Source organism: Delphinus delphis, chromosome 1, assembly GCF_949987515.2.
Source record: "Delphinus delphis chromosome 1, mDelDel1.2, whole genome shotgun sequence".
Classification (NCBI taxonomy): domain Eukaryota; kingdom Metazoa; phylum Chordata; class Mammalia; order Artiodactyla; family Delphinidae; genus Delphinus; species Delphinus delphis.
Window position 1 is genome coordinate 383,203 of NC_082683.1, and position 25,326 is coordinate 408,528.

General features: G+C 64.2%; 2 protein-coding genes across 5 annotated transcripts; both read right to left on the minus strand.

The window, feature by feature from the left end:
* Nucleotides 1–2,938: 2,938 nt before the first annotated feature.
* Nucleotides 2,939–6,819, minus strand: C1QTNF12 (C1q and TNF related 12). The gene is made up of 8 exons (XM_060012031.1): nt 6,652–6,819; nt 4,704–4,826; nt 4,539–4,623; nt 4,292–4,443; nt 3,849–3,957; nt 3,523–3,613; nt 3,242–3,320; nt 2,939–3,110 (listed from the first exon to the last, which is right to left on the minus strand). Exons 1-8 carry the CDS (start codon nt 6,817–6,819, stop codon nt 3,012–3,014), a joined length of 906 nt encoding a protein of 301 aa, XP_059868014.1. The 3' UTR covers nt 2,939–3,011.
* A 1,886-nt stretch (nt 6,820–8,705) lies between these two features.
* Nucleotides 8,706–22,501, minus strand: UBE2J2 (ubiquitin conjugating enzyme E2 J2). Of its 4 annotated transcripts, XR_009519573.2 has the most exons (8): nt 22,340–22,501; nt 18,519–18,649; nt 15,845–15,885; nt 11,815–11,917; nt 11,596–11,734; nt 11,199–11,279; nt 10,218–10,615; nt 8,706–9,724 (listed from the first exon to the last, which is right to left on the minus strand). XR_009519573.2 is itself a non-coding variant. In XM_060012639.2 (7 exons), exons 2-7 carry the CDS (start codon nt 18,647–18,649, stop codon nt 10,331–10,333), a joined length of 780 nt encoding a protein of 259 aa, XP_059868622.1. In that variant the 5' UTR covers nt 22,340–22,501; the 3' UTR covers nt 8,706–10,330. The 4 variants fall into 4 exon arrangements, 3 of the variants coding, with proteins under 3 accessions (XP_059868622.1, XP_059868633.1, XP_059868648.1); XM_060012639.2 differs by having other exon boundaries at nt 8,706–10,615; XM_060012650.1 differs by lacking the exon at nt 22,340–22,501 and adding an exon at nt 20,909–21,081 and having other exon boundaries at nt 8,706–10,615.
* Nucleotides 22,502–25,326: the final 2,825 nt, after the last annotated feature.

Consider the following 25,326-nt stretch of genomic DNA (forward strand, 5'->3'; position numbering starts at 1 on the left):
TTGGGTCCTTGGCCCAGGTCACAGGAGTCAGAGGGTCTGGGCTGGCTAAGGACAGGGGCCCCGGTGGGGAGAGGCAGCCCAAGGGGCCCTTGGAGCAGATCCCTGCGCCCAGCCCAGGCCTAGCCTGAGGGGACGAAGTCACACCGAGCTGGGCACCGGCCACAGGCGGCTGCAAAAGGCTGCAGTGGGCCGGCGTGTCCTGGCCACACCCTGAGGGCCTCCCCCTCCCCGGAGCCCCAGCCCAGGCCAGGTGGGCAGCCTGTCCTGCTGGCCTCACCCCTACCCTGTCCCATCCGCAGCCCGCAGAGGGGACCAGGGGCCACCCCTGCCCCTGCCAGCTCCTGCGGGGCGGAGTGGGGGGAAGGGGGGGGCTGGCAGCTGCACCCGGACCTGAGAGAACTTCGAACTGCCCTGAGCCAGAGACCCACATTCTTGTCTGCACTGAAACTGGACAGCAGGCCGAGGGTGCTGACCTGGCTCTGGCCCAACTTGGACACACCTGCCCCCAGCACCCCAGGGCTGCCTCAGCCTCGGGGCCGGGAGGGGCAGTCAGCAGCAGCCCGGCTGTGGCCGGGGACCAGGGCTTGGGAAGCCAGGGCTGGAGTGCTCCCAGGAGGAAGCGTCCTCCCTCGCGGGAGCCCCCAGCACAGCAAGTCCCCAGGCCCGGCTGCAGGCAGAAGGGTCAGCCAGAGGTTCTGGGAACTGAGCCTAGAAGGGCCAACGGGGTCAGCCCAGCACCTGCCGCTGCTTCAGAGCAGGGCTCGGAGTCAGGGCTCAAGCTGAGGCCGCCAGCGCTGTGCTGGCCACCTCAAAGCCCAGCTCCAAACCCAGAGTCCAGGACAGGGAAAAGAGCCCCGTCCCCAGGCCCCCAACCCGGAAGCCCCGGTGAGCCCGAGGGGCAAGAGCTGCTACAACCCACCCCAGGAGCCCCTGCTCAGACTGGGTGGGTGTGACTGTAAGGGCCCAGGGCCCAGGGAGCTTAGCAAACACCCCAGTTTGGGTCCAGCTTCAGGAGATGACGGGGCTGAGAGAAAATGATGCTGCCGGGTCCAGGGCGGGGCCTTTGGGGCCTCATCCTGCACTGGCCGCTTGTCCGCACTGGGAGCACAGCCTGCGTCTTTGAGGGCCACCCCAGCTCGTGCCCCTGGACCCGCCTATAGCAGCCACTGCCGCCCACCCCAGCCCCCCATGTCTTTGCTCCAGCTCTCCCAGCGCCAGGGCCCAGCTGGACACGGCACATTCCAAGGGAATTAGAGCTAAGTGGTTAATGACCTCCCATTAGGGGCAGAAACCGAGAGGAAGAAGAGACAGACGGGAAGCGTGGAGTCGGGCGCCGGGCGCGGGCCCTCCGGCCCTGGCCACCTGCCCGCAGAAGCCCTGGGCGTCCGGCTTGTCCGTCCTCTCCATCTCTCTTCTCCTCATCTCCTGTCTCCCGTCTGTCGCCCCAGCAGGGCCTGGCCCCAACCTCTGTCATCACAGCCCCTGGCAGGTCTGGGTGAGGTGAGACCTGCCCCCTCCCGGGCCGGGGGTGGGGTGGGGGGACCGGCCGGTGTTGAAGGACAGTCAGGAGAGCCCCGGGGGCGGGGGGGGGTCTGGTCCCACCAGTCACCGCCTCAGTGAGCCCTGTACATGGGTGGGAACACAGACTGGTGCCTGCGGCCAAGCTGGGCTCCATACAGCAGTGTCAGGAGGCCTGGGCTCCTCGGCCCACACAGGACCTCGGTGCCGGGGGTGTGGGGGGCGGCCCGCAGCCTCCCCCGACCTCCCAACAGAGACCCCAGTGCGCCACTCACGCCTCCCCCTTGCAGGCGGCGGGAACATCCCTCTCAGACCAGGCCGGCGGCGCCATGAAGCCGAGAACCGCCCCCAGACCCGGGGCCCCTGATGCCACCCGGGGGAGCGGGGAGAGAGGTGGGGACGGGTCAGTGGCCACGCCCGCCGCTGCACGCACTGGTGCCCTCCCGGCACCAGTGCTTTCCTGCCTCATTACCCAGCGGGCTGCAGGGAGGGTCTGGCGGAGCGGCTGGTAACCCACCCCACTCCCCACGCCAACCCGAGCTGGCAGACGGACGCCCGAGCCCCTGCCCTTCCCTGCTTAGCCTTGGAGACGGGTCTCCGGGCCCCCCTGCGGCGGAGCTGATCCCCCACCCCCAAGCCCCAGTCATGGGCGGAGGGGCCAGGTGCGGCCGCCCACCCAGGGCCCAGGTGCCAACCAGCGATGGTATCTCGGCAGCTCTGCAGAGACCCGGACGTCCACAACCAATTTACATTCTTCCGTCTGAGCTTGAGTGGTGCGGGCAGGGGCCGAATCCACAGGACCCACAGGCAGGGCCTCAGCCGCCTGTCCAGGCCACTCTGACCCTGTCGCCGGGGCGGGGGGGGGGGGGGGGCAGCCGCCAAGGAGAAGGTGGTGAGAAGTAAGGTCCCTGGGGGAACGAGGGACGCTGAGGACACCCGGGCCGCGGGGACATCGTCCGCGTCTGGAGGGTGTGAGGCCAGCACGCCTGTCTGCTCCCCACCAGCCCCACGGGGGGCCCCGCCTCGCCCTCTGCTCCCCGACACGCACTGTGCCACTCACCAGCCTCGAGGTCTCCCAGGCCCTGTGAGTGCCCACGGGCTGCTACCCTCTGAGGCTGGACCGGCCCTGGGCAGGCGGAGGGGTGGTCCCAGGCCATGGGCAGGGCCAAGCGGCGCCTGAACAGACACCTGTCCTTGTCATCGAGGTAAACGTGGCCCCTGGCAGGCACAGGGGCCGTGGGGGACGCACCCCAGCTGCCAGGGTGCTCGGCCGGAAGCTCCACCTCCAGGGCCAAGCCCGCGCCCGCACCCATGGCTGTCCTGAGGCCACTCCACGGCTGCTGCTGCCCCCGCCCTCCCCCACCCCTGCCCCTACAACGCCGCAGCGACCAGGCGACAGGAAGGGCTGGGGGCTCTTTATTGCTGTGACCCCAGGTTTACCGGAGGGCAGTGGGGTGAGGGTTGCGGCAGCTGCCCCGCGGCCCGTCGGCCCCTCACGTGCCCAGGAGCAGGCCGGAGAAGCTGGAGCTGCTCTGGACGGTGAGGGCTGCGCCGGAGCCATTGTCCACAAAGACGGAGGTGTACTGTCCCGCCTGCAGACACCCACAGTGGACGTTACCACCCACAGGGCCCGGCTGCCGGCCAGGCGACACCCGGCCCGGGCAGCTTGGAGGCCCAGGACTGCCCCCCGCCCCCGCACTGCCCCACCGACCCCCGGCCTCACCTGCAGCTGCAGCAGCCCCTGCACGTGCACCGTGAAGACCCTGCCGCCGCTCTCCAGGCCGGAGATGGCCTCCAGGGACCTGGACGCGGGGCCGCAGGGGTGAGGGCACAGTGGCCGTGGGGTGGGGTGGGGTGGGCCTGCCAGCCAGCACCCAGAGACTCGCATGCTCCCGCCCCGGTGCTCACTGCAGTTCTCTGTGTTCAGGGAAGCCCCCCTCTGTGGGCAAGATGGTCCCCGTGCCCCTCAGGACGCCCCCACGACCCCCAGGAGGGCCCACTCACGTGTGGCGATGGCACAGGGACTCGATGCAGACCAGCACACGCACTGTGTCCCGGGCCCGCAGCCGGGCCCTGCCCTGCAGCTCCCTGGGGTCTGCGGAGACAGGCCAGGTCTGCAGCACCTTCAGGGAGGACGGAGCAGGGGGGGCAGGGGCTGGGGGGCTTCGGGGCACACTGCGGGTTGGGGAGGGTGGGCGTGAGGACCCGTCCAGCCCCCAAGGGAGTCAGGGTGCGAGCAGGAGACGCCTCTGCAATAGGACCCAGGCCTGGGGCACACCCGGAAGGCCAGCCCCCACGCCCCGCATGCACCCTGGCCCGGCCCCGCTCACCCACGTGCAGGCTAGCAAAGAACTGGAAGATGGCGGTGACCGGGGCCGTGAACCGACCGGAGGCCAGGCTCAGGCCAGACCCCCGCAGGAAGGCGCCCTGGGCAGCGGGCTGAAAGGACAGCAGGGGGGTGCGGGCTACAGAGCCTGGACCCTCACCTTCCACACCCAGCCTGGCGGAGGCGCCTGAGACCAACAGCCCCCAGCCCAAAGAGGCCCCAGGTGGGCAAGGCAGAGGGCTGACCCGTGCATCTGCACCCACCCAGGCCTCTGGGCACAGATCGGGGCCCCAAGGACCTCCAGAGGAGAGGGTGTGCCTGCCCCTGACCACCCCGGACCCCATCGCGAGCCTCGGCGGGGCGTGCGTGGGCCCGGGGTCGCCCGGCCCTGCTGGGGCCTGAGCACCCACAGTGGAAGCCCCCGGGCTGCCCCCCACGCCCACTCACGGCCTGGAAGCCCTGCAGCTCCACCAGCGTCCTCTTGTCCACCAGCACCGGGCCCTTCAGCCGACAGTGGAAGGCCTCGGACACCAGCCACCTCCCCGTCCCCTCGGGCAGCGGGGGGCCCAGCGGCGCTGAGGACCGACGCTCGGTAGCCTCTGTGGGGACAGGGTGGAGGGGCGGCTCGGCTCAGCTTGGGGTACCCCCAGGGTGACCTCCTGAGCCTCGGGAGAAGAGTGGGGGGGGTGCCTACCCTTCAGCATCCCCTGAAACTCCCGGAGCACAGCCTCCTGGGTCACTTCCGCACCGGGGGGTCCTGGGGGGCCAGGGGGGCCTCGCTGTGGGGGAGCAGGAGAAAATGAGGATAGCTGTGGGACCCACAGCCATCCCCATCCTGGGCTTAGACCCCGGGGCTCACCGACTTCTTGTCCTGGCCTCGGCACCGTTTCTTTGAGGCCCCGTCATCGGGGCGCCGGACGAAGTTCAGCCATGTCATGTGGGCATCTGTGAACTCAGGCAGCTGAAGGGTCAGAGGACAGGGCTAGAGTGCTGACCACCAGGCCCCACTGCCCCCTGGGCAGACACAAGGAAGATGGCAACGGGGCACCACAGACCACCCCCAGGACTCAGGCCAGGGCCTGACGTCCAGGAGCCTCGGGTCTGCTGCTGTGTTGCAGCAACCGTTCCCAAGCAGACGGGCACACCCGTGTGCACACGGGGCCGGGCCCCACATGTCCTGACAGGGGCCCAGCCCCGGCTGAGAAAGGTAGTGGTGGGCAGGAGTGAGTTCTCCAGAGCCGTGTGAGGCTGGGGGCAGTGGGCAAGGTCCCGCTCTGTGCTGGGCATCGGGTGTGCCAGCTGGCAGCCCAGGATCGGACCCTGCAAGCCCCCCTCCTACGCCCAGTTTCTGCAGCAGGGCAGCAGGAGAGGCAGGGGCACGCCCAGCCCCAACGTCAGAGAACGCGACAGCGTGCCCGGGGAGGGGCATGTGCCGGGAGCTCGGTCCCTCTCTGCGTCCAGGTCTGTGTGCCGGCCTCACACGGAGGCCCCTGAAGTGGCCAGGAGCGCAGCAGACTCTGGTGTGGCAGGAGAGAGCCACTGCCACGAGGCCAGTGGAGCCCTGGCTACTCCCGGAGAGCCGTCCAGGCAGGCACGAAGAGGGGTCCTGGCCAAGCTCTGGTCCAGCGGTCAGCCTCCAGCGCCAAACACGACGAAGGCCCAGGCTCCCAGGGCAGGCCTTTACCCTGGGGAGCTGGGAGGGGCCCGCCAGGGAAGGGAGAGGAGCCAGGAGCTTCCGAACGTTCCGGGTCCTCACTTCTGCTGTCCGCCTGTTCCTCTGGCCGCCTCAGACCCGAGCCATGTTGGAGGAGCCGGGGTGGGCAGGTGGGGGAGGAGCCCAGCCCCAGCAGGAAGAGCAGGGCTCCTGACGCCTGGGGAGGGCCGTCTTGTGGCAGGGGGGGCATGGCCAGGGACATCCCCCTATCTGCCCCCAGACTGCCCTGCCCTGGCTCTGGAGGGGCAGGCCGGGCAGGAACTGTCCCCAAGGACACCTCCCCCAGGAGCCTGGCTCAAGAGTTTGAGTGCCTCTGTCCCAGAACCTGCTGGCAGCCCACTCCCCTGGCAGCAGGGCCCGAGGCGGACTCTCTCCTCAGCCTACCCAGCTGGAAAACGGCGCCTCCGGCTCCAATGGGGCCGCGTGGGCCGTGAGCAGCCAGGGTGGCCGCCACGGAGACGCCCCCAGGAGGCGGGAGGCCAGGATCAAAGGCTCGAGGGCTGGCAGGGGGCCTGGCCCAGCAACTGCCGCTTCACTCCAGCGGCCACCAGGCCTGCGCTGCTGGGGTCAGCTCTAAGATCCCTTCGGGGAGCCCCAGCCCAAGAGGGTGGAACCCTAGGGCTGAGGCAGGTACAAGAAGCTCCTCTCAGAGGGCCGGGGGCCTCCCAGGCCTGGAGCACGTCCCATGCCAGAGGCCGTAAGGGGTGCTGGCTGCCCAGCAGCGCGTCAGGCAGAGGCTAGCCTGGGCCTCACCGGCGGCGGGAGTTGGGGCACCCCGGGTTGCAGCAGGGGCTCTGAACTGGCTGCCCAAAGCACCTCCCCAATTTGCAGTCACACCGAATGGCAGCAGGTTGCTCAGGGCACGATGGTCCCTGGGGCTTCAAAGGGTTCAATGTAGCCCACTGGGAAGCCCCTCCACGCCCCCACCCCTCCCCAGGCCCAGAGAGGGTCCTCGAGGCCGGCCCGATCCACACTGCTGTGGCTGCTGCCCAAAGCGCCCCCTCCCCAGACGGGGAGGGGGGGCCTGGAGAGTCCAGCGGGCAGAGCCTGCAGCTGGGAGGAAGGCGCCCACGTGCGCCCAGACCCTGCATACCTTGGGGAAGCCCAGTAGCCCCTCGCTGCTGGACGTGGTGGCGTTGGGGGCTGCGGGGTGCTGGCCGGGCTTCCGTGGCCTCTTGGGCTCCCGCCGGGCCCTCACGCCCCCAAGGAGCGTGAGCTGCGCCCAGAGGAGGGCCGTGGCGGCCGCCCAGACCCAGCGCATGTTGGCTGCCGGGTCAGCTGCAGCGGCTCAGTGATGTGAGCCCAGGTGCCTGAAGGCACTCAGAGCCCCGGCGCGGGAGCACAGCCCCGAGGGCTGCCCGGCCACCACTGGTGCATGTCTGCGCGGGATGAGCCTCGCTAGCAAGGGAAACGGGAGGACACACCCCTGTCCCCGCAGGTTCCCTCGTGAGCAGTGCCCTTGCTGCCTGCGCTGCCGCCAAATAAACCCTCCCCTCCTCCCCAGAGCTGGCGGACTCCAAGGGGGAGGGCTCACGGGTGGCCCGGGGCGATGATGGGGGCGGAACCCACACTGCTACTGCCCGAGGGGCGAGGCGGCCTCCACCCCGGCCCCTTCAGGGCGGGGGGGCCCCGAAGCCACGGGCGGGACGCACTCCATCACAGCCCCTCAGCCACCTCCTACGACCTCTCTCCTCACCACCTCTCCCGGATCCTGACCCCTCTGGCTCCGCTGCAGGGCCCCCACCCTAGGGTCCTGGTGCTGCCACAGGCACTGGCCCCGCTCCCGGGAAGGGCAGGGTCTGGAAGCAGGACAGCCAACACACCGGGCTCCCAGGCTGTCCCAGCCTTGGTGACCTGGGGTGAGCGGGGCCAGCAGGGGAGACTGGTTGACCTCGGAGGAAAGGTGTGGCACATAGCTGCCCCAGATCCCTTCTGCCCCCTCCTCTTCTTGGGGCACAGGGCCCACCCTTACTGAGGGGCTGCCCTCAACTCAGCCGGGCCCCTTGTGCTCTCCAGTCCCCAGGACTGTCCCCCCAGTAGCTGTGCACAGCCAGACGAGTCAGCAGCAGAGGAGAGCAAGTGACAGTGGGCGGGTCCCCAGGGGGAGCTGGGGCCCTTCCTCACCTCTGGGCTGCAGGAAGCAAGACGGCTGTAGCCAGGTGGCACCCACAGGCTCCAGTGGAGGCCCGGGTGGAGGCTCGATGCTTAAGGCAGGACCCCCACGGCCAGCCACCCCTCGGCTGGTGCAGCCTGGGGCTACGGGCCGTCAGAGCTGTGGCTGGCCGTCAAGGAGCTGCTGCCTGCAGCCCAGCCTTGAGGAAGGTGGCACGGCTCACTACCCTGGAGGGCAGCACAGGAGACCCTCATGACACCCCCCCCTGCAACTGGCAGACTCCAGCAGGAACAACGGGGAAGGAGACCCCGGCCCCAGGCCATGTCCACAGTCGGCAGCTACAGGCAGACCCGCCCCAGACACAAGCTGGGGGGGACAACGTGAGGAGCATCTGCCCGAGGACACCTGGCCCCTCCCTCCTGGCTCAGGTGGAGGCGGTCACCTCCCAGGACGGCAGCGGCCAGCCCCAGTGGCTCCTGAACTCACTGTGGGGGTCGAGTGTCCGGCTGCTGAGCCCAGGTCTCGAGGAGGTCATGGTACAGAAGCCTCCGCTGCGCCGTCCCCGCTGGGACCCTCCACGTGACCTGCGGCCGACAGCCAGCCAGGGGGCTGCCAGACAGACCCCTCCTGTCCCAGGCTGGGCACCTGTGTCCCGCTGGCCTGGGCCACGTGGACATGGCAGTTGCGCCAGGCTCCGGCACCAGCCCGTGGGTCCTGTGGGTCCCAGCTCCCCCAGTGAGGCTGGACCAAAGGGAGCCTGCTCGAGGCATCCACGCCTCCCAGCCACAGCCACCGGCTGCCCGCGGGGAGGCTCAGGCCAGCTGCCCGCGACCCGACCATGGACACACCGCCTCCGCAGGGGAGGACGGGACCTCGGAGCCCCGGCACAGCCCTCAGCAGGCCGTCTGCCCGCCGCCCGGGGGGGAGCCGCAACAGCCTCAGACCGAGACCTCCGAGCTGCGCCTGCCAGGTGACACCCCAAACCTGGGCCTGGGAGAACCTTCTGAGGGAGACACACAGGCCCAACAGGACAAGGTCACCTTTTATTCGGGGGTCACATCAGACAGCAAGCCGCCACGGGCGCCAGGGGGAGCCTCTGTACAGCACAGATCTGCTCCCACCGCTGACTGAAGTTTTTAAAAGTTGAGATTTCACACACACAAAAGAAAAAACACTTGTCAAGTAATTTCTATTTCCCAAATGTTCCTCCTCCGAAGAACCTCAGGAAACGCGGTGCGTCTGGAAGGGGCACCAACCTCCACAGACGCACCCTCGGGCCAGCAGTGGACGGAGGGAGGCCTGGCAAAGCCGCACCCGTCGGGGCCCGGGCCCAGCAGCACAGCACCACCCCGCCACCGGGGTCCACCGTGGGTCGCAGGACACCCAGCTGCCCACGGGCTACCCAGTGCTGGGCGGAGAGGAACTTGTGGTATACAGACCCCAAGAGCACAAAATTTAGGAACAAAGACAAAATGAAAGACTGTTTTTCACAAGAGCGGGTTGAATACACACAAGCAGTAAATCAAAGAGCAATTTTAAATAAATTGATCAAAAAACAAAGAACGTGGAAGATGCACCAACGCCGGGCTGCACGCGGCTTCCCTGCCGGCCTCTGGGTGAGGCCACAGGGTGTCGTGCGGCGCGCCCGGACACGGCGCCTTCCAAACACCGTGCAGGATGTCATTAGCAGAGACGAGAACAGGGAGACGTCGGCGATCCAGGAGGCGCAGGCCCCAGGTCTGAGACGGCGCCCACCGGCGCTGCCCCTGAACCCGGGTGTCCTTCCCGGGCGGCCAGCCTCTAAGAACCGGCCACGGATCCGCTGTGAAAGGGAATGTGTGAGCCTGTCTCCAGGGCAAACCAAAGAGCTGGACCACGTGTGCGGGAAGCCCCACGTGTGCAGAGCCTGTCCGGCGGGTGGGACCCAGGGGCCCGCTGGGGGGGTCTCCTCCTTCCATTAGCGCAGCCAGTGGGAGCCCGCAGGAAGCCATGGGGGTGAGAGAAAGCCAGCAGCGCGACCGCGCAGGACGCACAGCTCAGCCCCGGTGACAGCCTGTGGTCAGAAAGGAAGCAGATTCTCAACTTCAGCAAAACAGAGCACACGTGCTTTTTCCCAGGAGGAACCTGCTTCATTCTAAGTAAACACAAATGCCAAAGCCCAATCCCCTGACCCACCCATGGCTGTTCCCGGCCAGCGGGCCCCGGGCCACCCTGCCAGGCCCCCAGCCACCCTGCCAGGCCCCCGGCACTGCCTGCCGAGTCAGAGCTCCACACTAAGAACGCACGCAGAGTGTTGGATAGGCATCAAGTTTTATATTTTTAAGTGACCAAATCTAATAAAATGAAAAACAGATTACTAAAATAGATCCAAAAGACAATACAGGAGATAAGCTATAAAACCAAAGCGTGAGGCCCTCTCGTGGACATGGAGCCTCCCAGCCCCCAACGGACGCCAGGGCAGAATGGGGGCTGGGAGTCTCACGTCTCCAAATCCAACTACACACTTTGGTTTGTGTTTTCCTTTTGAAGGTTTTTAAAAAGCTAACCCCAGGAGTCAGGCAGGCCCGCCCAGTGCTCGGCGGCACGTCCAGCCAGCCCACGTCGAGCTCGGGCCCAGCGTCCCTCGTTTCCGACCACCTCTGCTGGTCGTGGCGGCGGCTCACTCCTGCGCTATGCTTCTCAGCACGTACTTGACCGTGTAGGCGAAGGCTGCAAACCCAACTATAACAAACAAGTTCGCCAGGGCACCGCCCAGGAGTCCGTGATGCCGGTTGGCCTGCTGGAGCCCCGCGAGGTGCGGCCCAGCGCCCGGCGCGTGCCCGTTGAGGAGCGGAAGCCCGTTCTGGCCATGGTGCGTCTCCCCGTCTGGAACCACGTCTGGTAAGGGGAGAGCCTGGGGTCTGCTACTGAGTTCGTCTTGTGCTCTCTGTTTTTGCTTAATTTCCTAAGACAAAAACAGCAAGAAACAAGGGTTGGTTGAAACAAGCCAGCTCCTTCAGGGCTAGGGAGGGGACTGCGGTCTACCACAGAGACCCTGCAGGGTCGGCGGGCAACGGCTGCACGTTTCGTCCTGACAACTGCCCTCGGAGGCAGTGCCGCTGCTAATCCTGTTCAACAGACGTGAAGGCCACATGACTTGCCAAATCCGCCAAGCCTACGCCTCACGAGCTAGGACCGAGCCAGGTCCGAGCTACTCTGAACCACCAGGGCCCCGACTTGCGTGTGGCTCAGCCTCCCGTTCATGGCTAGGTTGTCTGCTCTGGCACCAAGACCAGCAAGCATCCCTGCCCCTCACCCCTGGCCCCCCAGGGCCTCGACAGGCCCAGCGGCCTTCCCCCGACTTCTCCCCGTCTCCAACCCACCATCCAACCCCCAGACCCCAGAGGAGAGGGTCAGGTCTTTGCACCTAAACACCCCCCCACTCCCGGTCTGCAGTACAGGAGCACATGTTCTCTGTGGAAAGTATTGAACCAAAGTGTCCCTGACATGGAGAAAGCAAAACTAATGGCCAACTTTCACTTTCTTACCTCCACGACTTCGGGAAACAATTCACAAAACACTTTGTCTTTTAAATTAAACACTAAACTTTGTGCAGCCAGTTGTCTTTTCTAGGAAGAGAAAAGAAGAAATATCAGCCCGAAGGCTAATTTCAATTCTTTCACATCTAAACACACACTGACAGACAGTCGAGGGCTGCTGTCTTCTTGGTGTGGAAAGGACTCCACAAGCATGCTCCTCGTGACAAGCTGACGTGTGGTCTCCTAAGGCTGTTCACCTTCCTGCATCATCCACTGATGATGCTAGACCTGACCCCTACTTAAAACGGGAGAGAAATGAAAGCCCGATATCAAGGAGTCGCTGTCCTGACTGGGTACAGCAGCTGTGGAGACCAACCGCACTGCCCCCCTCCCGCCCCCAGCTCACTGTGAAGTCCGAAGTCTCAATGCTGCCCAGGGTGGGGCCCTTCTCCACCATGAAGCTCAGGAGCCCCGTCAGGATGGTGGAGACGGACCAGGCCGGGTTCCACGTGTCTGGGTGGAAATCCGTGATGGAAAGACACAGCCTGAAGAAAGGGACCCAGTCAGCGGGGTGCACACTCCTCAGGACCCCAGTCCCACTTCAGAAGCACCCTAGACGCCTTACCTTGTGTTGCACTTAAATCTTCCATTAGGAGTTATCATATAAATACTAGGAGGTTTAAAAGGAAATTCTCTGGGAAAAATTAGTTTTCCATGATAATAGCCACCTGTATCAGAACAGAGAAGGAGCCTTGTCATTGTTCAGAGCGCGACAGGCCCTCACTGCCCTCAGGGTCCCGGCCCGGCCCAGCTAGGTGTCCCCACCCGCTACCCACCAGCCGACCATCCCTGGAACACACACATCTCACTGGGGCTCACGACCACCAACCTAGGGGGGGCCCTTACCCCCACTGCCGACTACACGTCCCTCCTCCACCCTCGCGTGCCCCCCTCCCCGAGAGCAGAGCATCAGGACAGAACCTCCAGGCTCCTCGCTGGCCCCACGTCCACCCCCGCGAGTGGCAGCTCTTCCGGTCCCCTCACTGCTGCCCCACCTGCCTCTCCTCCACCAGACCACACCCAGCAGCAGGCAAACGCACCATCATTTCCCCCCCTTAAAAACAAGTAAACACAAAACTCTGACCCCCCGCCCCCCCCCCCCCCCCCCCCCCGCCTCCCCGCCAAGCCCTGCCAGATGCTCCGCCTCCTTTATGTAAAATTCCTGACCTTGAAGTCACCAGACATCCCCGCTGGGCCACGTGACCCCATCTCAGGCCTCACAACCGTTCCTCAAGGCCAACCCGGCTCCTTCTGGCATCCTCCCGGCACCTCCAGACCCTCCCCCACTCCAGACCTGCGTACTGACCGTCCCGGCAACACTGCCCCAGACGGGTACAAGATGGAATTCCTGCTTCTTCCCTCAAGCAGCAGCTCCGTCCTCTTAGTTATTCAGACTAAACTCTGGGGGTCCCCTGCTCCCGTATCACACCTACTCCATCAGCAAATCCCAGCAGCCCCACCTTCCCACAGATGCAGCCCCCAAAGCTTGGAGTGACCTCACCGGACCCCTGGCTTCCATCCCTGCCCACCCAGCTCCAGGTCCCACCATCCCGTCCCCACTGGAGGCCTCACCCCCTTGCTCTCAGGGTGGCACCTGGGAGCCTGTTGGAAATGCAGAGCCTTGGGCCCACCCACACCGGCGGGGCAGAACGTGAGTTTCACAGGATTCCCAGAGACGTGTGCGTGTCTGTGCATGTGTGCACGTACAGCGAGGCTTGGGGTAGCTGCCCTGTCCTCCCACTGGCACTCCCAGCTGTCCCCCCAGCCCTGCAGGTCTCCGCTCCAGCACCCCACCAGGGCAAGGCCTCCCACCGCCTTGTACGGCTGCAGCACCCCAGCTACCTGGTGTGCTCTCGCTTCCACTCTCACTGTCGGGGGTGGAGGGGTGACTGAGACCAGTGTCACCTGCGAGGACAGCTCGGCACACAGACAAGCCCACCAGCAAGGGACTAACTCTAGAAGCGACGCTGAAGCACACCTGCAACCCACAAGTACTGAGAAAAGCCCAAATGGAAAAAGCGCAGGAGATGGGAACAGGCGCTCGGCCCAGAGAAGACCATGGTGGCGCGGTCGTGACGGGAAGCAGTGGGCTCACACCACAGGAACACTGTCCGTCTCGTTCAGTCGGGGGCGGGGGGTGGGGGGTGGTGACCCCGCCTGGCTGATCCAGAGGGGACCCGTCGGCACCACCCACCAGTCCCCGGAGGGAAGGGCTCCAGGCGCGGCCGAGCACAGCGAGGGGCTCAGGCAGAGCCATGAGCAGGGTCCACGGTGGCGGGGCCTGCAGTTCTCCTTGCACCCAGGCGCACACTCCCAACCTCAGAGGGTCCGTCCCGGGCCGGGAGGTGCATCCGAGGGCGTGAAAGGCCCCTGGGCCTCTCCTCCGGCTTCATTCCAAGTGTCCACAGGCACTGAGCCCCGGGACAGACAGACAAGACTGTGAGCACCGGGCCGGGAGGAGGCCTAGGAGAACCGCGCCTGGAACCCCAGGCACCTCCGGCCCCGCCCCGCTGACAGAGAAGTTGTGCGGGGCGATCCCTGGGCCCTGCTCCACCCCGGGACCCGCCCCGGCCACACCATCCGGTCCACACAAAGACACCGCAGAGTCTCAGAACGAGGCACGGTGACTCCCCCAGTTTTATGATTTTAAAAAACTATGTTAGCTATTCTAGGTCCTTCGCCTTTCCGTAAGTTTTAGAAGCAGTTTTTGAATAAGCCTGTGCTCACCTACAAAAACCTCTGTTAGGGTTTTAATGGGACGCTGTAAAACCTCTAGACACAGATCAACACTCGTGTGCTACCGGGAAGCCCGCCGGAACCGTGAAACTAGTGGCACGGTTTTGGCACCGGCAGAGCCCAGAGCAAGGACCAGGTCAGCGGGCAACCGACACGGAGCCAGACAGACGTGGACGTGGGAGGGAAGGGTCAGAGCATCCGGAAGTCAGAGGAGCAAAGGAGGAGGGAGCCAGAGTCCACACAGGCCCAGACCCTGAGGCCTGAGAGCCATCCACCAGATGCGGCAATTCTGAGGGTCCCTCCGAGACCCTGATGGGAACAGAGTCAGCAGAGCCCTGAGCTGAGGAGGGGACAGGCATCGGGAGAGGGCACAACAGCAGGTGCTGAGGGGAGAAGGGCAGCGTGTGGGCGGGGTGCAGCGGAGGAGGGGGAGGGCAGCAGGAAAAGCTTTGGTCTCCGAAGGAAAGCTTTACAAGGAGGATGAGGACTTTCCCAGCCTTTAGACCGGGAACAACAGGGACACACAGGAGAACAGATGGGGCAAATGAGAGGAAAAGTGACAAGGTTGGGTCTGGAAAAGGAGAGCCTTTCATCCAGCTCAGAGGGGCTGGGTGGGCGGGGGTCTCCTGCAGTCCCAGCCACCACACCGCTCGCTCGGGGCTGCCCTCTCCTCTCCCTGCCACCTGTACCCTCTGCCCAGGTGTCAGCCTCACTTACGCCACCAACAGTTCTGGCTGGTCCTGGGCTCAGTGTGTGGGGGGCTCTCATCACACAATTAGTAAGCAGTGTTCTCTACTGTACGTTAAACACTAAAACCACAAAGAATAAGAAAACTCTGAAACCAGGCCTAACCCTACTCGCGAGAGAACACTGCTCGTTCTCGGTGTCTGTCCAAGTTCGCTAAAAACGTATCGTGTGTTTCGTAAGCGTTTTAACATGAGCTGTGCAAGCTGTTCTGCAGCCTGTCTTCCGCCCCTTCTCCTGGAACCCCCACGCAAGGCCATCGCCGAGCCCGTTACCCTGTGGTCATGACACATCCACCCTATAGATACGCTTCTGCACACTGTTTCCCTAGGGCAGGTCGTCCCCCAACAGGGATTCCTGGGCCACAAGAGTCCCACGAGGCTAGTGACTTGTCTTCCCAACTACCCACAACACTCCTGGGCGTCCAGAGCACCCACACTTCCTCCCCAGTAGCACGGGTCCTCTAGTGGAATCGAATGCACAAGCCCCCAGGAGGAAGACACAAGTGTGCTGCTCCGGCCACCCGAAATCAGGACCCAGGGACTAGAGTGCCCACTTGGCCACGGCTCTGTCCCAGGCTCCACCACCCGGAGGCTGGCGCCAGGCTCCCCTCGGGCCCCTGGAGGCTCACTGACTGACAGCTCCGAGATCTGTCTGCAAACACCAGAGGATGCTGGGTAGCATCACCTGACCACGGCAGGCCCTGCAGCCCCCTACACCTCAGGGTCCTACCCGCACAGGGGCCCGCCCCTCAGCTCAGAGGACTCAGCACAGAGTGAGCACTCAGGAAATGACCCTTCTTTCCTTCAACAATACACATGTTAGTCTTACTTTTCCCCCGTCTGTTCTCTCAGCTCTGATCCCACTGACGTCAGAGGCTGGGTAAATTCGATACTCACAGCAGCCCCTGAAGACGGAGGTACACGGGCAAAACCAAACCGAGCAAACCCCTCTATGACTTGTAGGAAACCAGAAGGGGCTCCACACGCGTGCGGTCTACCTCACGCACATCCAAACCAGAAACAGTGTTATTTACAAATAGGTGTTTCTCAGGCAAGGGCAGCTCTGAACACAGACGCCGCCACTTGTTCCTCTAACTCAGGGCAAAGACTTACCTTCGTAGGGAGTCATCTCAGGGCCTCGGACCACATAGTGCCTGAGGGAGGGAAGAAAATGAGTTGGCTTTGGGGACGGCAAGTTCTCCAAAGTCTGAGTCACTCCAAGGCCAGGGTTTTTAGCGCCCACCCGCAACTAGACGTTCACAGACGCTCAGTAGGGGAGCTGAAGGGTGAACCCGACCAGCTACCCAGCTCCCAGCTCTGCAGCTTCTCCAGCTGCTGGCACGTTAGCCGCTCTGTAACGGGATCAGAGAGGCTGTGTCTCCCAAGTTTTCCACAGAGTACTTCTGTATCCACAACACAATATGCAAAAAGCTAATCCTCTCTAACCGTCAACCGACGATTTAAAAATTAACTTCACGGGCTTCCCTGGTGGCGCAGTGGTTGAGAGTCCGCCTGCCGATGCACGGGACGCGGGTTCGTGCCCCGGTCCGGGAAGATCCCACATGCCGCGGAGCGGCTGGGCCCGTGAGCCATGGCCGCTGAGCCTGCGCGTCCGGAGACTGTGCTCCGCAACGGGAGAGGCCACAACAGTGAGAGGCCCACGTATCGCAAAAAAAAAAAAAAAATTAACTTCACAATTTATTCTTGAGACGTACCTGAAATCTGGTATTTTTCAGCATGCCCAAATATCACGCAGTAGCTAACCCGGGAACAGCTGGAGACACGCAGAGGCTGGGTCCCCGGCCCTGACGTCCTGGAAGAACCAGACTCAACCTCAGAGCAGCTGCCCTCCAGCAGGAGGGACAGGGACAGCCCGTGACTGTCACCAAAGTCCTCACACGCAGAGAGCCTCAGTCCAGGAGCACCAGCCGCCATGGACTCTGCTCTCCACGTGAATAAACGAGGCTTCATCTCTACGTCAAGAAGCATTTGAACTTATGATTTTTTTTTTTTTTTTTTTGGCCGCACCTCTCAGCTAGTGGGATCTTAGTGCCCCGATGAAGGGCTGAACCCTGGGCCCTCAGCAGTGAGAGCGCAGAGTCCTAACCACTGGACCGCCAGGGAAGTCCCTGAGCTAATGAATCTTCAAAGAAGACAGAAAAGCACAAAGAAGAAAGTAGACCTAACCAAAAATACCACACCAGACACACTGAGCACAGGTCAGTAACCGCCCCTTCGGGCACTGCTTCCCACCAGGACGCTGCGACAACCCCTACCCCCTGCTGCCTGATAACGTCTGACTCAAAAAATACTGTCGTCCCGTGTCAGCAGACCAGGAACACACCAAGGAACGTGGCCTTAATTTGTTACTGCTCCCAATTCCTGTGCCCAATCTGAGGACACCGGGAAGGGCCGGTGAGCAGGGCTCTGAGAGCGCCCAGCAGCCCTGGGGCAGCAGAGCAAGGAAGGCTTGGAGGACAGGCGTCTTCCAAAAAAACACGCTCTTCTCCCAGCTGAAGCAACAGACACCCACAGCTGAGCAGAAGAGCCCACGCAGCAGGCCTGACACTGCTGTCCTCAGCCAGCGTCTGGGAACTGGATTCCAAGGGGTTCTCATCACCCCAATGCATCTCAACTATTTGTGCAAAAAACGTACTTAATGCTGAAGGGAAGCCTGCTGTCCTGCTGGGAGTCTGGAACACTGGCGGGTACCAGGCAGAGCTGCCCGCGACCCACCCCACTGAAATCCCTGGTGCTCAGTCCCGAAAGGGTTTCCCTGGTGGATACACCTCACAGGGCTTGTCACAGCTGGCCACAGGGGAGGGGAAGCTTGTGTCCGGTCTCCAATGGACTCTGCCCTGCGCCTCTTCCTTTGCAGCGGGTCCTCCTAACGAATGATGGAGCGTAGGACCCGACTCGACTCACATGCAGCAGGGGCCCACACAATGAGGATGTTCCCCTAGACTGCCATGGGACCCATCTGTCCACCTGCCAACTACGTCCTGGGGGCCACGCTTGGTTTTTGTCGTCTGGGGGCAGGGAGAGCTCTGCTGCGACACTGATGCCTCCCCCACATGCCAAGGCCAGTCTCCCCCCTGAGACCCTCTGCCCCACCTGCCAGTGCTGGCCCTTCTCTGCGAGCCAAGGGAGGAACGCAGACCCAGAATCCTCGAACACCTGTCCAACTTGGAAAATGCTTTTTAACTCAGATCTCTTTTCTCTGAATTTCAAAAAAGTTTTTAAGTATTTGTTAAGAACAAAACATAACAAGGAGAAAACACTCCTTGATATTTCAGCCCTACACTTTGTCTCTCACAAAATCACCAGCAAACCTGGTAGGAGCAGCTCTTCTACGACACGGCGACAATCACTATGAAATGCATATTCCCAAAACACAGAGCTGGAGCATCAGGACCCGTCCCCCCGTCACCAACTCGCCAAAGTAAGACAGGGCGCCTCACAGCACCAAGAAGCAAAGAGCAGAGAAGGAGAGCCTAAACGTGTAGCTTCTCCAACAGCCGCGAGGCCTGCAGGCCCCAAAGCCTCCCCCAGGAAGGACCCTCTCTCTGGCCCCAGCAGGCAGGGGCCAAGGACAGCCCACCACACCCCCAGCTGCTGCCCATCGTGAAGACACCCGGGCAGCGTCCACAGGCCTCGCAGTCCACTCACACCTGCCAAGGGTACAGGAGCCCCTTCCCCGCGCCAAGACGGCCCCTCCGGCCCACACAGCCCAGCCCGAGAAGCTGGGTGACGGGTGGTGTGGGCGAAGGAGGATGCAGAGCCTTACCACTCAAGGATGTTGGAAGGGAGGGGCTCGGCACAGATGTAAGGCACGGGGTCTTTCTTAATCCGGAGGTAGTCCTGCTTCAGGCGCTGCGTCGCTGTTGTGGGTGCTCTCTTAGCACTGTTGCTGCTCATCTGTGGAAGACAAAGGTCTATGCTGACGAGGACAGAGGTGTTCCCTGCCGCCCTCCCTACAGGCAGCCTCTGCCACCCAGAGTCAAGGCTCATGGGCCGCGCTGACTTGCCTGAGCCCTCAGACACCCGCGGGCCTCGCGGAGTCCCCTTTCCTGTCTGCCCGCTAGGATCTTCGCTGACACGACATCGTCAGACAGAAAGGTTAAGAAAAACCCTGCAGCCACACTCCTGTTTTCAAAGAACCTCCACGGGGAGAGAGAGCTCTATCTGCAAGGGTCGCGGGAGGAGGCCCTGACCGCCTGCCACGTGTGAGCATCTCCCCAGTGCCGTGCTGGGCGGTGCCACTCCCCCGCCACGGGCCACTGATGCCCGCTGTTAAACATTTTCCAGCACACCTACCACTGGCCACAGGTGGGTGGGAGCAACAGAGGAGCAGAGAAAGAGCCTCTTTTTGGGACTGGAGAGAGAGACGGGGACCCCAGAGAGACTCAGGAAGCGGCAGCTGGACAGGCAGAGATAAGGAAGTGTCCTGCGTCCAGGACACATCACTGGGTCACCGCGGCAGGAGCCAAACACAGTGAACAGCGGCCGATGAGGCCAACCAGGGATGCGAGGCCAGGCCATCAAGCGGTGCCCACAAAGATTTTAGGCCCAAACCTTAAGGCACATCAGCTCTTCTGTTAGAAAGGTCACTCTGGTGGCCCAGCAGAGGATGGATGCGACACCATGGGACATACAGGATGGCTCAGGACAGCACTGAAGGCTGGGGACAGGGAAGGAGGGAGCAGGCATCATTCAAGGCGAGAGACCTGAGGGGGCCCTGGGACACCTCAGCTCTGCCCCAGAGGCGGGAGGGCGGGATGGGGACGCGCAAGACAGGGCTCCCCACTCTCACGGGCACCACGACGGCTCCAGCTCGATCCACTTAACCTACCAGAATTTCTCACAACGTAAGGTGCAAAAGCAAAAAAGTTCTACTGCTAAAAATAAAGCGCGAAAGCCACTGGTGTAAAACATGGTGGAGACAGAGAACACACCAGGGTGTGCAGCTCAGGATGGACAGGAGTGTCCAGGCTAGAGGAGAGGCCAACTGGATGGGGGGCAGTGAGGGAGGAGTCACTCTGCCCGAGTTCCCAACCTGTCCCGCCCACAGTGGCCAGGGTCTCCACCTGGAGCCACTCCCCGCACCGGACCGGCCCCGCCTCACCTCAGCCTCAGCCCGGGGCCTCTGCATGCCCCTTCCCTCCCATCAGCCTCTGCCCACGTCGCTGCACCAGAGGCCATGGACTCCTGCCCAGTGGGATCCTCCTCAGAGTAGCCTCCCCACCAGACGACGACCAGGGCTCGCTGTCTCGCTCTGCACCCCCGGGGTACCCGCAGTGGTCCCGCCACACGCATCACAGCGCAGCCCTGCTTCCTACTCTGGGGCCCCTAAACCTCGGATCCCCATTCACCCCCACTCTCCCCAACCCCACCACACACCCCTGATGCAGGGCCCGCTGCTCTGCCCGTCAGAGACCTCGAGACTTCCGCCCAGCCTCCCGGCTCGCAGTCTCCCTCCATTTCAGTCCATCCTGTTCGCTGAAGTCGGATGACCCTTCTCATCGCACAATTCTGATCGCAGCCCTTCAGGAGGCACCCAGAACTAAGCAAATAAACGTCAACACCTCCACCACCTGCCAAGAGCTCTCCGGAGCAGCCCCAGACCGCCCTCTAGCGCCCGACTCCCAGGGCCCCCGACATGGCCTGAGCCGACCCCGTCCTCATCCCAGCCACACGGCCCCTTCCCGCTCCAGCCTCTACTGGCAGACAACTCGCCGAGGCCCTGGTCAAGCGCCTCCATGCCACCCAGCTCCGCTCCGCACAGGTGCCCGCCAGGCCCCCGCAGACACCACTGGCTGGTGTGCCCTCGCAGGTGGCTAGACCAGCCTGGGGGGAGCACTCCGTCCACAGCACCGCCCCAAAGGCCGGAGAAGCCAAGGGGACCAGGGCGATGTGTAGTGACAAACACAGCAACAGTCCAAAAGTAGGGCCACCACCCAGGACTCGTTTCCTTTAACTGCTCGCCGTAAAGTTAACTCTGCCGACACAAACCGGCTCACTGGGTAATTCAGATACAGCCGTGCGGGCCTCAGTCAAGCGGCCAGCTGGGTGCTTCACAGAGGGTAGCGCACGGCCACAGAAAATAAATAAAACAGATCCTGCCCGCCTGGGCACAAACGGACTTTTCTCTCGCTTTTGCTTCCAAAGCCGACTTACAGTCCAGCTACCGGGTCCCTCAAAGGAAAGGGCTCCCTCTGCGCAGCGCCCTCAGGCCCCTCCGGGTGACTTCCGGTGAGCCGGCCTCTCCCAATCCGCCCGTGCGCACCGACCAGGCGCCTCCACAGGCCATGAAGCGCTCCTCAAGGGCCCTTCAGGCCACGTCCCCACGGAGAGAGCATGTAAGGCGTGTCACGCTGAAGGAAACAGGGCGCAGACGTTCAAAACAGAACAGAACAAGAAACAGGGCCCGTGCACAAAACCGCAGGGCAGAGAAGCTGAAGGCGGGCAGCCCGAGGCAACGGGGGACAGACGTGCCGCCCGCCCCTTTCTCCCGCTCGGCGGCTGAGTGCTCCAGTGACTGTGCGGCACGAGACCTTGGCCTGACCCGCCAGAGGGCACGTGACACACCCGTGCCCGGGACTCGCACGGAATTCTCTCCCTTCACCAGCAGGGTTGCTTCACAGGCCGGACGGAGGCCCGGGGCTGATGGGGGCCGCCCCGCCGCCACTCCCGCACCTGCCAGAGATCGGCGCGGCCAAAGTGTGCGGATGACTGAGCGCCAGTTCTAGGTGCCGAGATCCAACGGTGCCTGCAGACACGCGGGACCTTTCAATCAAGCGAGACCCTTAAGTTCCTCTCCGCGAAAACGAGCCTACACCGAGGGTCTCGCACCTCCAAAGAACAGAGCCGCGACCACCGCCCTCACTAGCTCCGCTCGCCGCCCCCTCCACCGGCTGGGGCCTGACCTCTCTAAGTGTTTCATGCCTGGGCCCGCGTGCGGTCGGGAATGGATGGGAACTAAACAGAGACCAACTAAGTGGTACTAACTGGAAAAGGGGCGAGACGCTTACACATGGCCAGACGAGAGAGCGAGCGTGCACAGGCGAGGAGCCGGCCCAGGGCCCACTCCGGCCGCCCGGCGTGGAGCGTCCCACTCTGACCGCCCGGATTTTCTCTCAGTTACCACCCCAAGGGCGTCAACCAGGCACGCTCACTGCTGGGGGGACATAAGGGGCGGTCTGGAGTCCTAACTGCTCGGGGATGAAGCGGCGGCGGGCTGGACGGCAGTCACCCCATCCCAACACGGATTCCCAGAGCAGTTTACGAACCAAGCTCTACGCCGGCCCGTCCTGACGGCAGCCGCAAGTGTGCCACTAACGGGAGGCCTTTCCGTGGGACGCCAACCGTGTAACCACCCGAATCCCCAAGCTAGCCGGAGGGAGAAAGAGCCGGCCCGGAGCCCCGGACGCCCCGCCGTAACCGAAATCGGGTTCCACGCACGGAAGCTCCAGGCCGGGCCCCGCGAGCTCGGACGGGGCGGGGATGGGCCGTACGGAGGCCCCGCGCCCCCCGCCCGCCGCTCGGGCCGGCTCCGGCGCGGCGGACGCGCGGCCGAGGCCCCGGCACAGGCCCGCGGCGCGTGCTCACCTCTCCCCGTCGCCGCGCGTGGGCCGCCGCCGCGCTCAGGCTCGCCGTGCTCGAGGCCAGAGCAGGGAGCGAGAGAGTGGGGCCCGCGCCGCAGAGCTGCACCGCGCCAGGACCGAGCCCACCCCGACCGCCGCCGCCGCCGCCGCCGCCGCCTCCGCCGCCTCTGCTTCCAAGATGGCCGTTCGCGGGGCGGGGTTATCCACGCTTCCGGTTCCGGGGCGCGGTTAGCCGCGGGGCGACCTCTCTAGGCGGCCGGGCGGACGTCGCCTGCGTCTCGCAGCCGCCACCCGCCCCAGGAAGCGGAAACAGTAAGCGCATGGGCAGTGGCTTGCAGCCTCGAGGGGCGGGGCCCGAGCCCTTCTGCACGTCTGGTCTGACAGCTGCGGCCCTCCGGTTGATCCTTCAGCCGCAACGCTGTCCGGCTGGCGGCCCCGGGGAGAGTCAGCAGCCGCAGCGGACCGGGGCCCCCCACCGAGCACGTTCCCCTCCTTAGGAACCCCGGCCTTCCGCGGGAAGACAGGTTCTGTTAGAGGGTGACCCCCGCGGTGCCGGCGTGAGCCCCGCCCGACTTCTCTGGGACGCCGACCCTCCCGCCGGCCCCCTTTCAAAGGATCGGCCCAGTGCGGACTGGGGGGCCCAGTTCTTGTGCCCATTTAGCAGGAGAGCGCGGGAGGCACTCTGCGTCCCCGGGCCTCAGTGACCGAACCACCTGGGGCCCTGAGAATCGAGTCCTGGGTGGCCTTGTGTGGCTGCGGTAACGCGTGGGACCCGGAGCCCCGCCAGAACCTGTGCCAGGTGGGGTCCGCCGTGGGAAGCCTGCCCAGCCCCTGCCCAGGGGGAGAGCTGTCCTCATAAAAAGTGTTGCACTGTTTCCCGACCGAATTTTCCACCCAGCCCATCAATAGGGTCATTATGCACCGTGGATGCCGCACTGAGGCTGGCTTTCCGCTCCCACGGCCCCCTCCCTGGCCCTGGGGGAGGGGGAGGCAGAGCAGGGCGGTGGGGCGGCCAGGGAAGGCCCCGGGGAGCAGAGGGTGCTGCCACTGGGACAGCATCAAGACAGCCCTGACCACGGGGCCTGGAGGTGTCATGTGCACCTCACATCTGCCTTGGGGAACACTGGGGGGCACGCGAGGATGGCACACAGGTGGGGTTCTGGAAAAGGGAGGGCTGGGCAGCTGGGCAGGCCGACACACTACCCTTCCTGGTGAGTGGGGCTGGGGGTGCCCACACAGGCTGTGCCATTGCCGGCTCGGCTGTGAGGCTGGTGGTGCTCGTCAGCCAGGACCCATCTGGAGGGGCCGTCGCTGGGCAGAGCACAGGGCTCCGTGCAGCAGAGCTGCAGTTCAGACCCCAAGTTCTCACCCCTGACCACGACCCTGACTGCCTCTCGGAATAGCCCACCGGTCAACGGGGTAACTGACCACGTGGCGATTGACGGTGGACTCCAAGCCCTGACGGGTGTAGCCGTGGCCACTGGCAGAGGGCGGGAGGGCGGCCATGCTCGCCCCCGAGTCTGGCCCACCCAGGGCGCCTCAGGCAGGATCTGAGCGGCCACTGCAGGGCTGGCCCCTGACCCAGGGCAGAAGCAGAAGGAGTGCCCGTCGTCCCTCGGCCCAGCACCAGGCGAGTCGGCCCGTGGGAAGCCAGCCTGCTACGTCTCTGGCCCCCAGTGTCCCCCGGTGCTGGCCCGCCCTCCTCCTGGGGAGGCTGACAGTCCCCAGGCCCCACCTCCTGCTGCCACGCTCAGGAAATAGCTCAGCCTGCCCTTCACTCCCCCGCCTTCCCCCCCACCCGGGCTCTGCCATCCCCACACAGGGTGGGCCCAGCTGTTTCTAGCTCACGGAGAGTTCTACAAGGGAGGCCACCCTGAGGCGCCAGAGTGTTTCAAATGCAGGTGTGGGGCAGACCCACGGCCGGACCCTGAGCCCCACACGGGCAGCGTCACGCACTCTGCCCACCGCAGCCAGCCGGAGCCCCCTCTGTGGTGGCAGGAGCCCCTGCCTGCCACTGCGGTCAATGCCTGGGGGATGGAGAGTTTCTGCAGTTGCACCGAGGAGGCGCCTTACCCTCCGGCGGGCATGGACTCCAGATGGGCCAGCTCCAGGGCGGGGAGGATGCCCCTACCTGCCCACCCCCCCAGGAATCCCACACACACGTGCAGAGCCCATGAGCTCAGACTTCACGTCTGTTGCACTGGAATTCCCCCAGGGCCAACCCTGAGCTGTCCCTGAGGGTGGAGGTGGAGCCCAGGCACCCGCAGTCTGCAGGGCAGCCCCGGCCTGCAAAGGGACGCCTTGGTGCCTCTAGGCCCAGCTTCGGTGAAGGCCACCACTTGAAGGCTAGGGCCAGCCGTCCTTCTGGGGAGAGGGCGGGGGACGGGGGCCCTCCGCCTTTCCCTTCTCTAATCCTTTCAACATACAGCCGTCAAGGGAGCTGGGGAAGCCCTGTCCCGCCCCAGACACCACCTACTGCTCCTCCAGGGACTGGAGGGACCTGGTGAGGCAGGCGAGGGCACGGGCCCAGAAGGGAGGAGGGGGCTGCTGGCCTCACTGCCACTGGACGCAGTCTCTGTGTCTCTGCCCTCCCAAAGGCAGGCTCTGGGGTGGCCACCTCAGGAGGAGGAAGGAGGGGCTCTGACACTGGCCCAGTGACATCAGTTGGTCTCACCTCTGCGCCTCGAGGAAACTCAATCCCACTTTGTACCTGAGGAAACGGGCTCAGAGAGGTTGAGTAACTTGGGCAATGTCATACAGTCGATGAGTGGCAAAGTTGTGATTCGCACTCACGCCCAGATGAGGCCAGGGCCAGCTCTTCCCCAAGCGTGACTTCCCTCTCCCAGAGGTCTCCTGTGGCCATCTGCCTCCTTCCAGAGCCACGAGGCTGGTGACCTCACGCCTCCTCAGAGCCAAGGCCCCACCAGAAGGGCCTGGTGGAGGTGGGGGCTTCCTCCCTCATCTCAGCCCGGGTCCTCAGCACCGATTTGG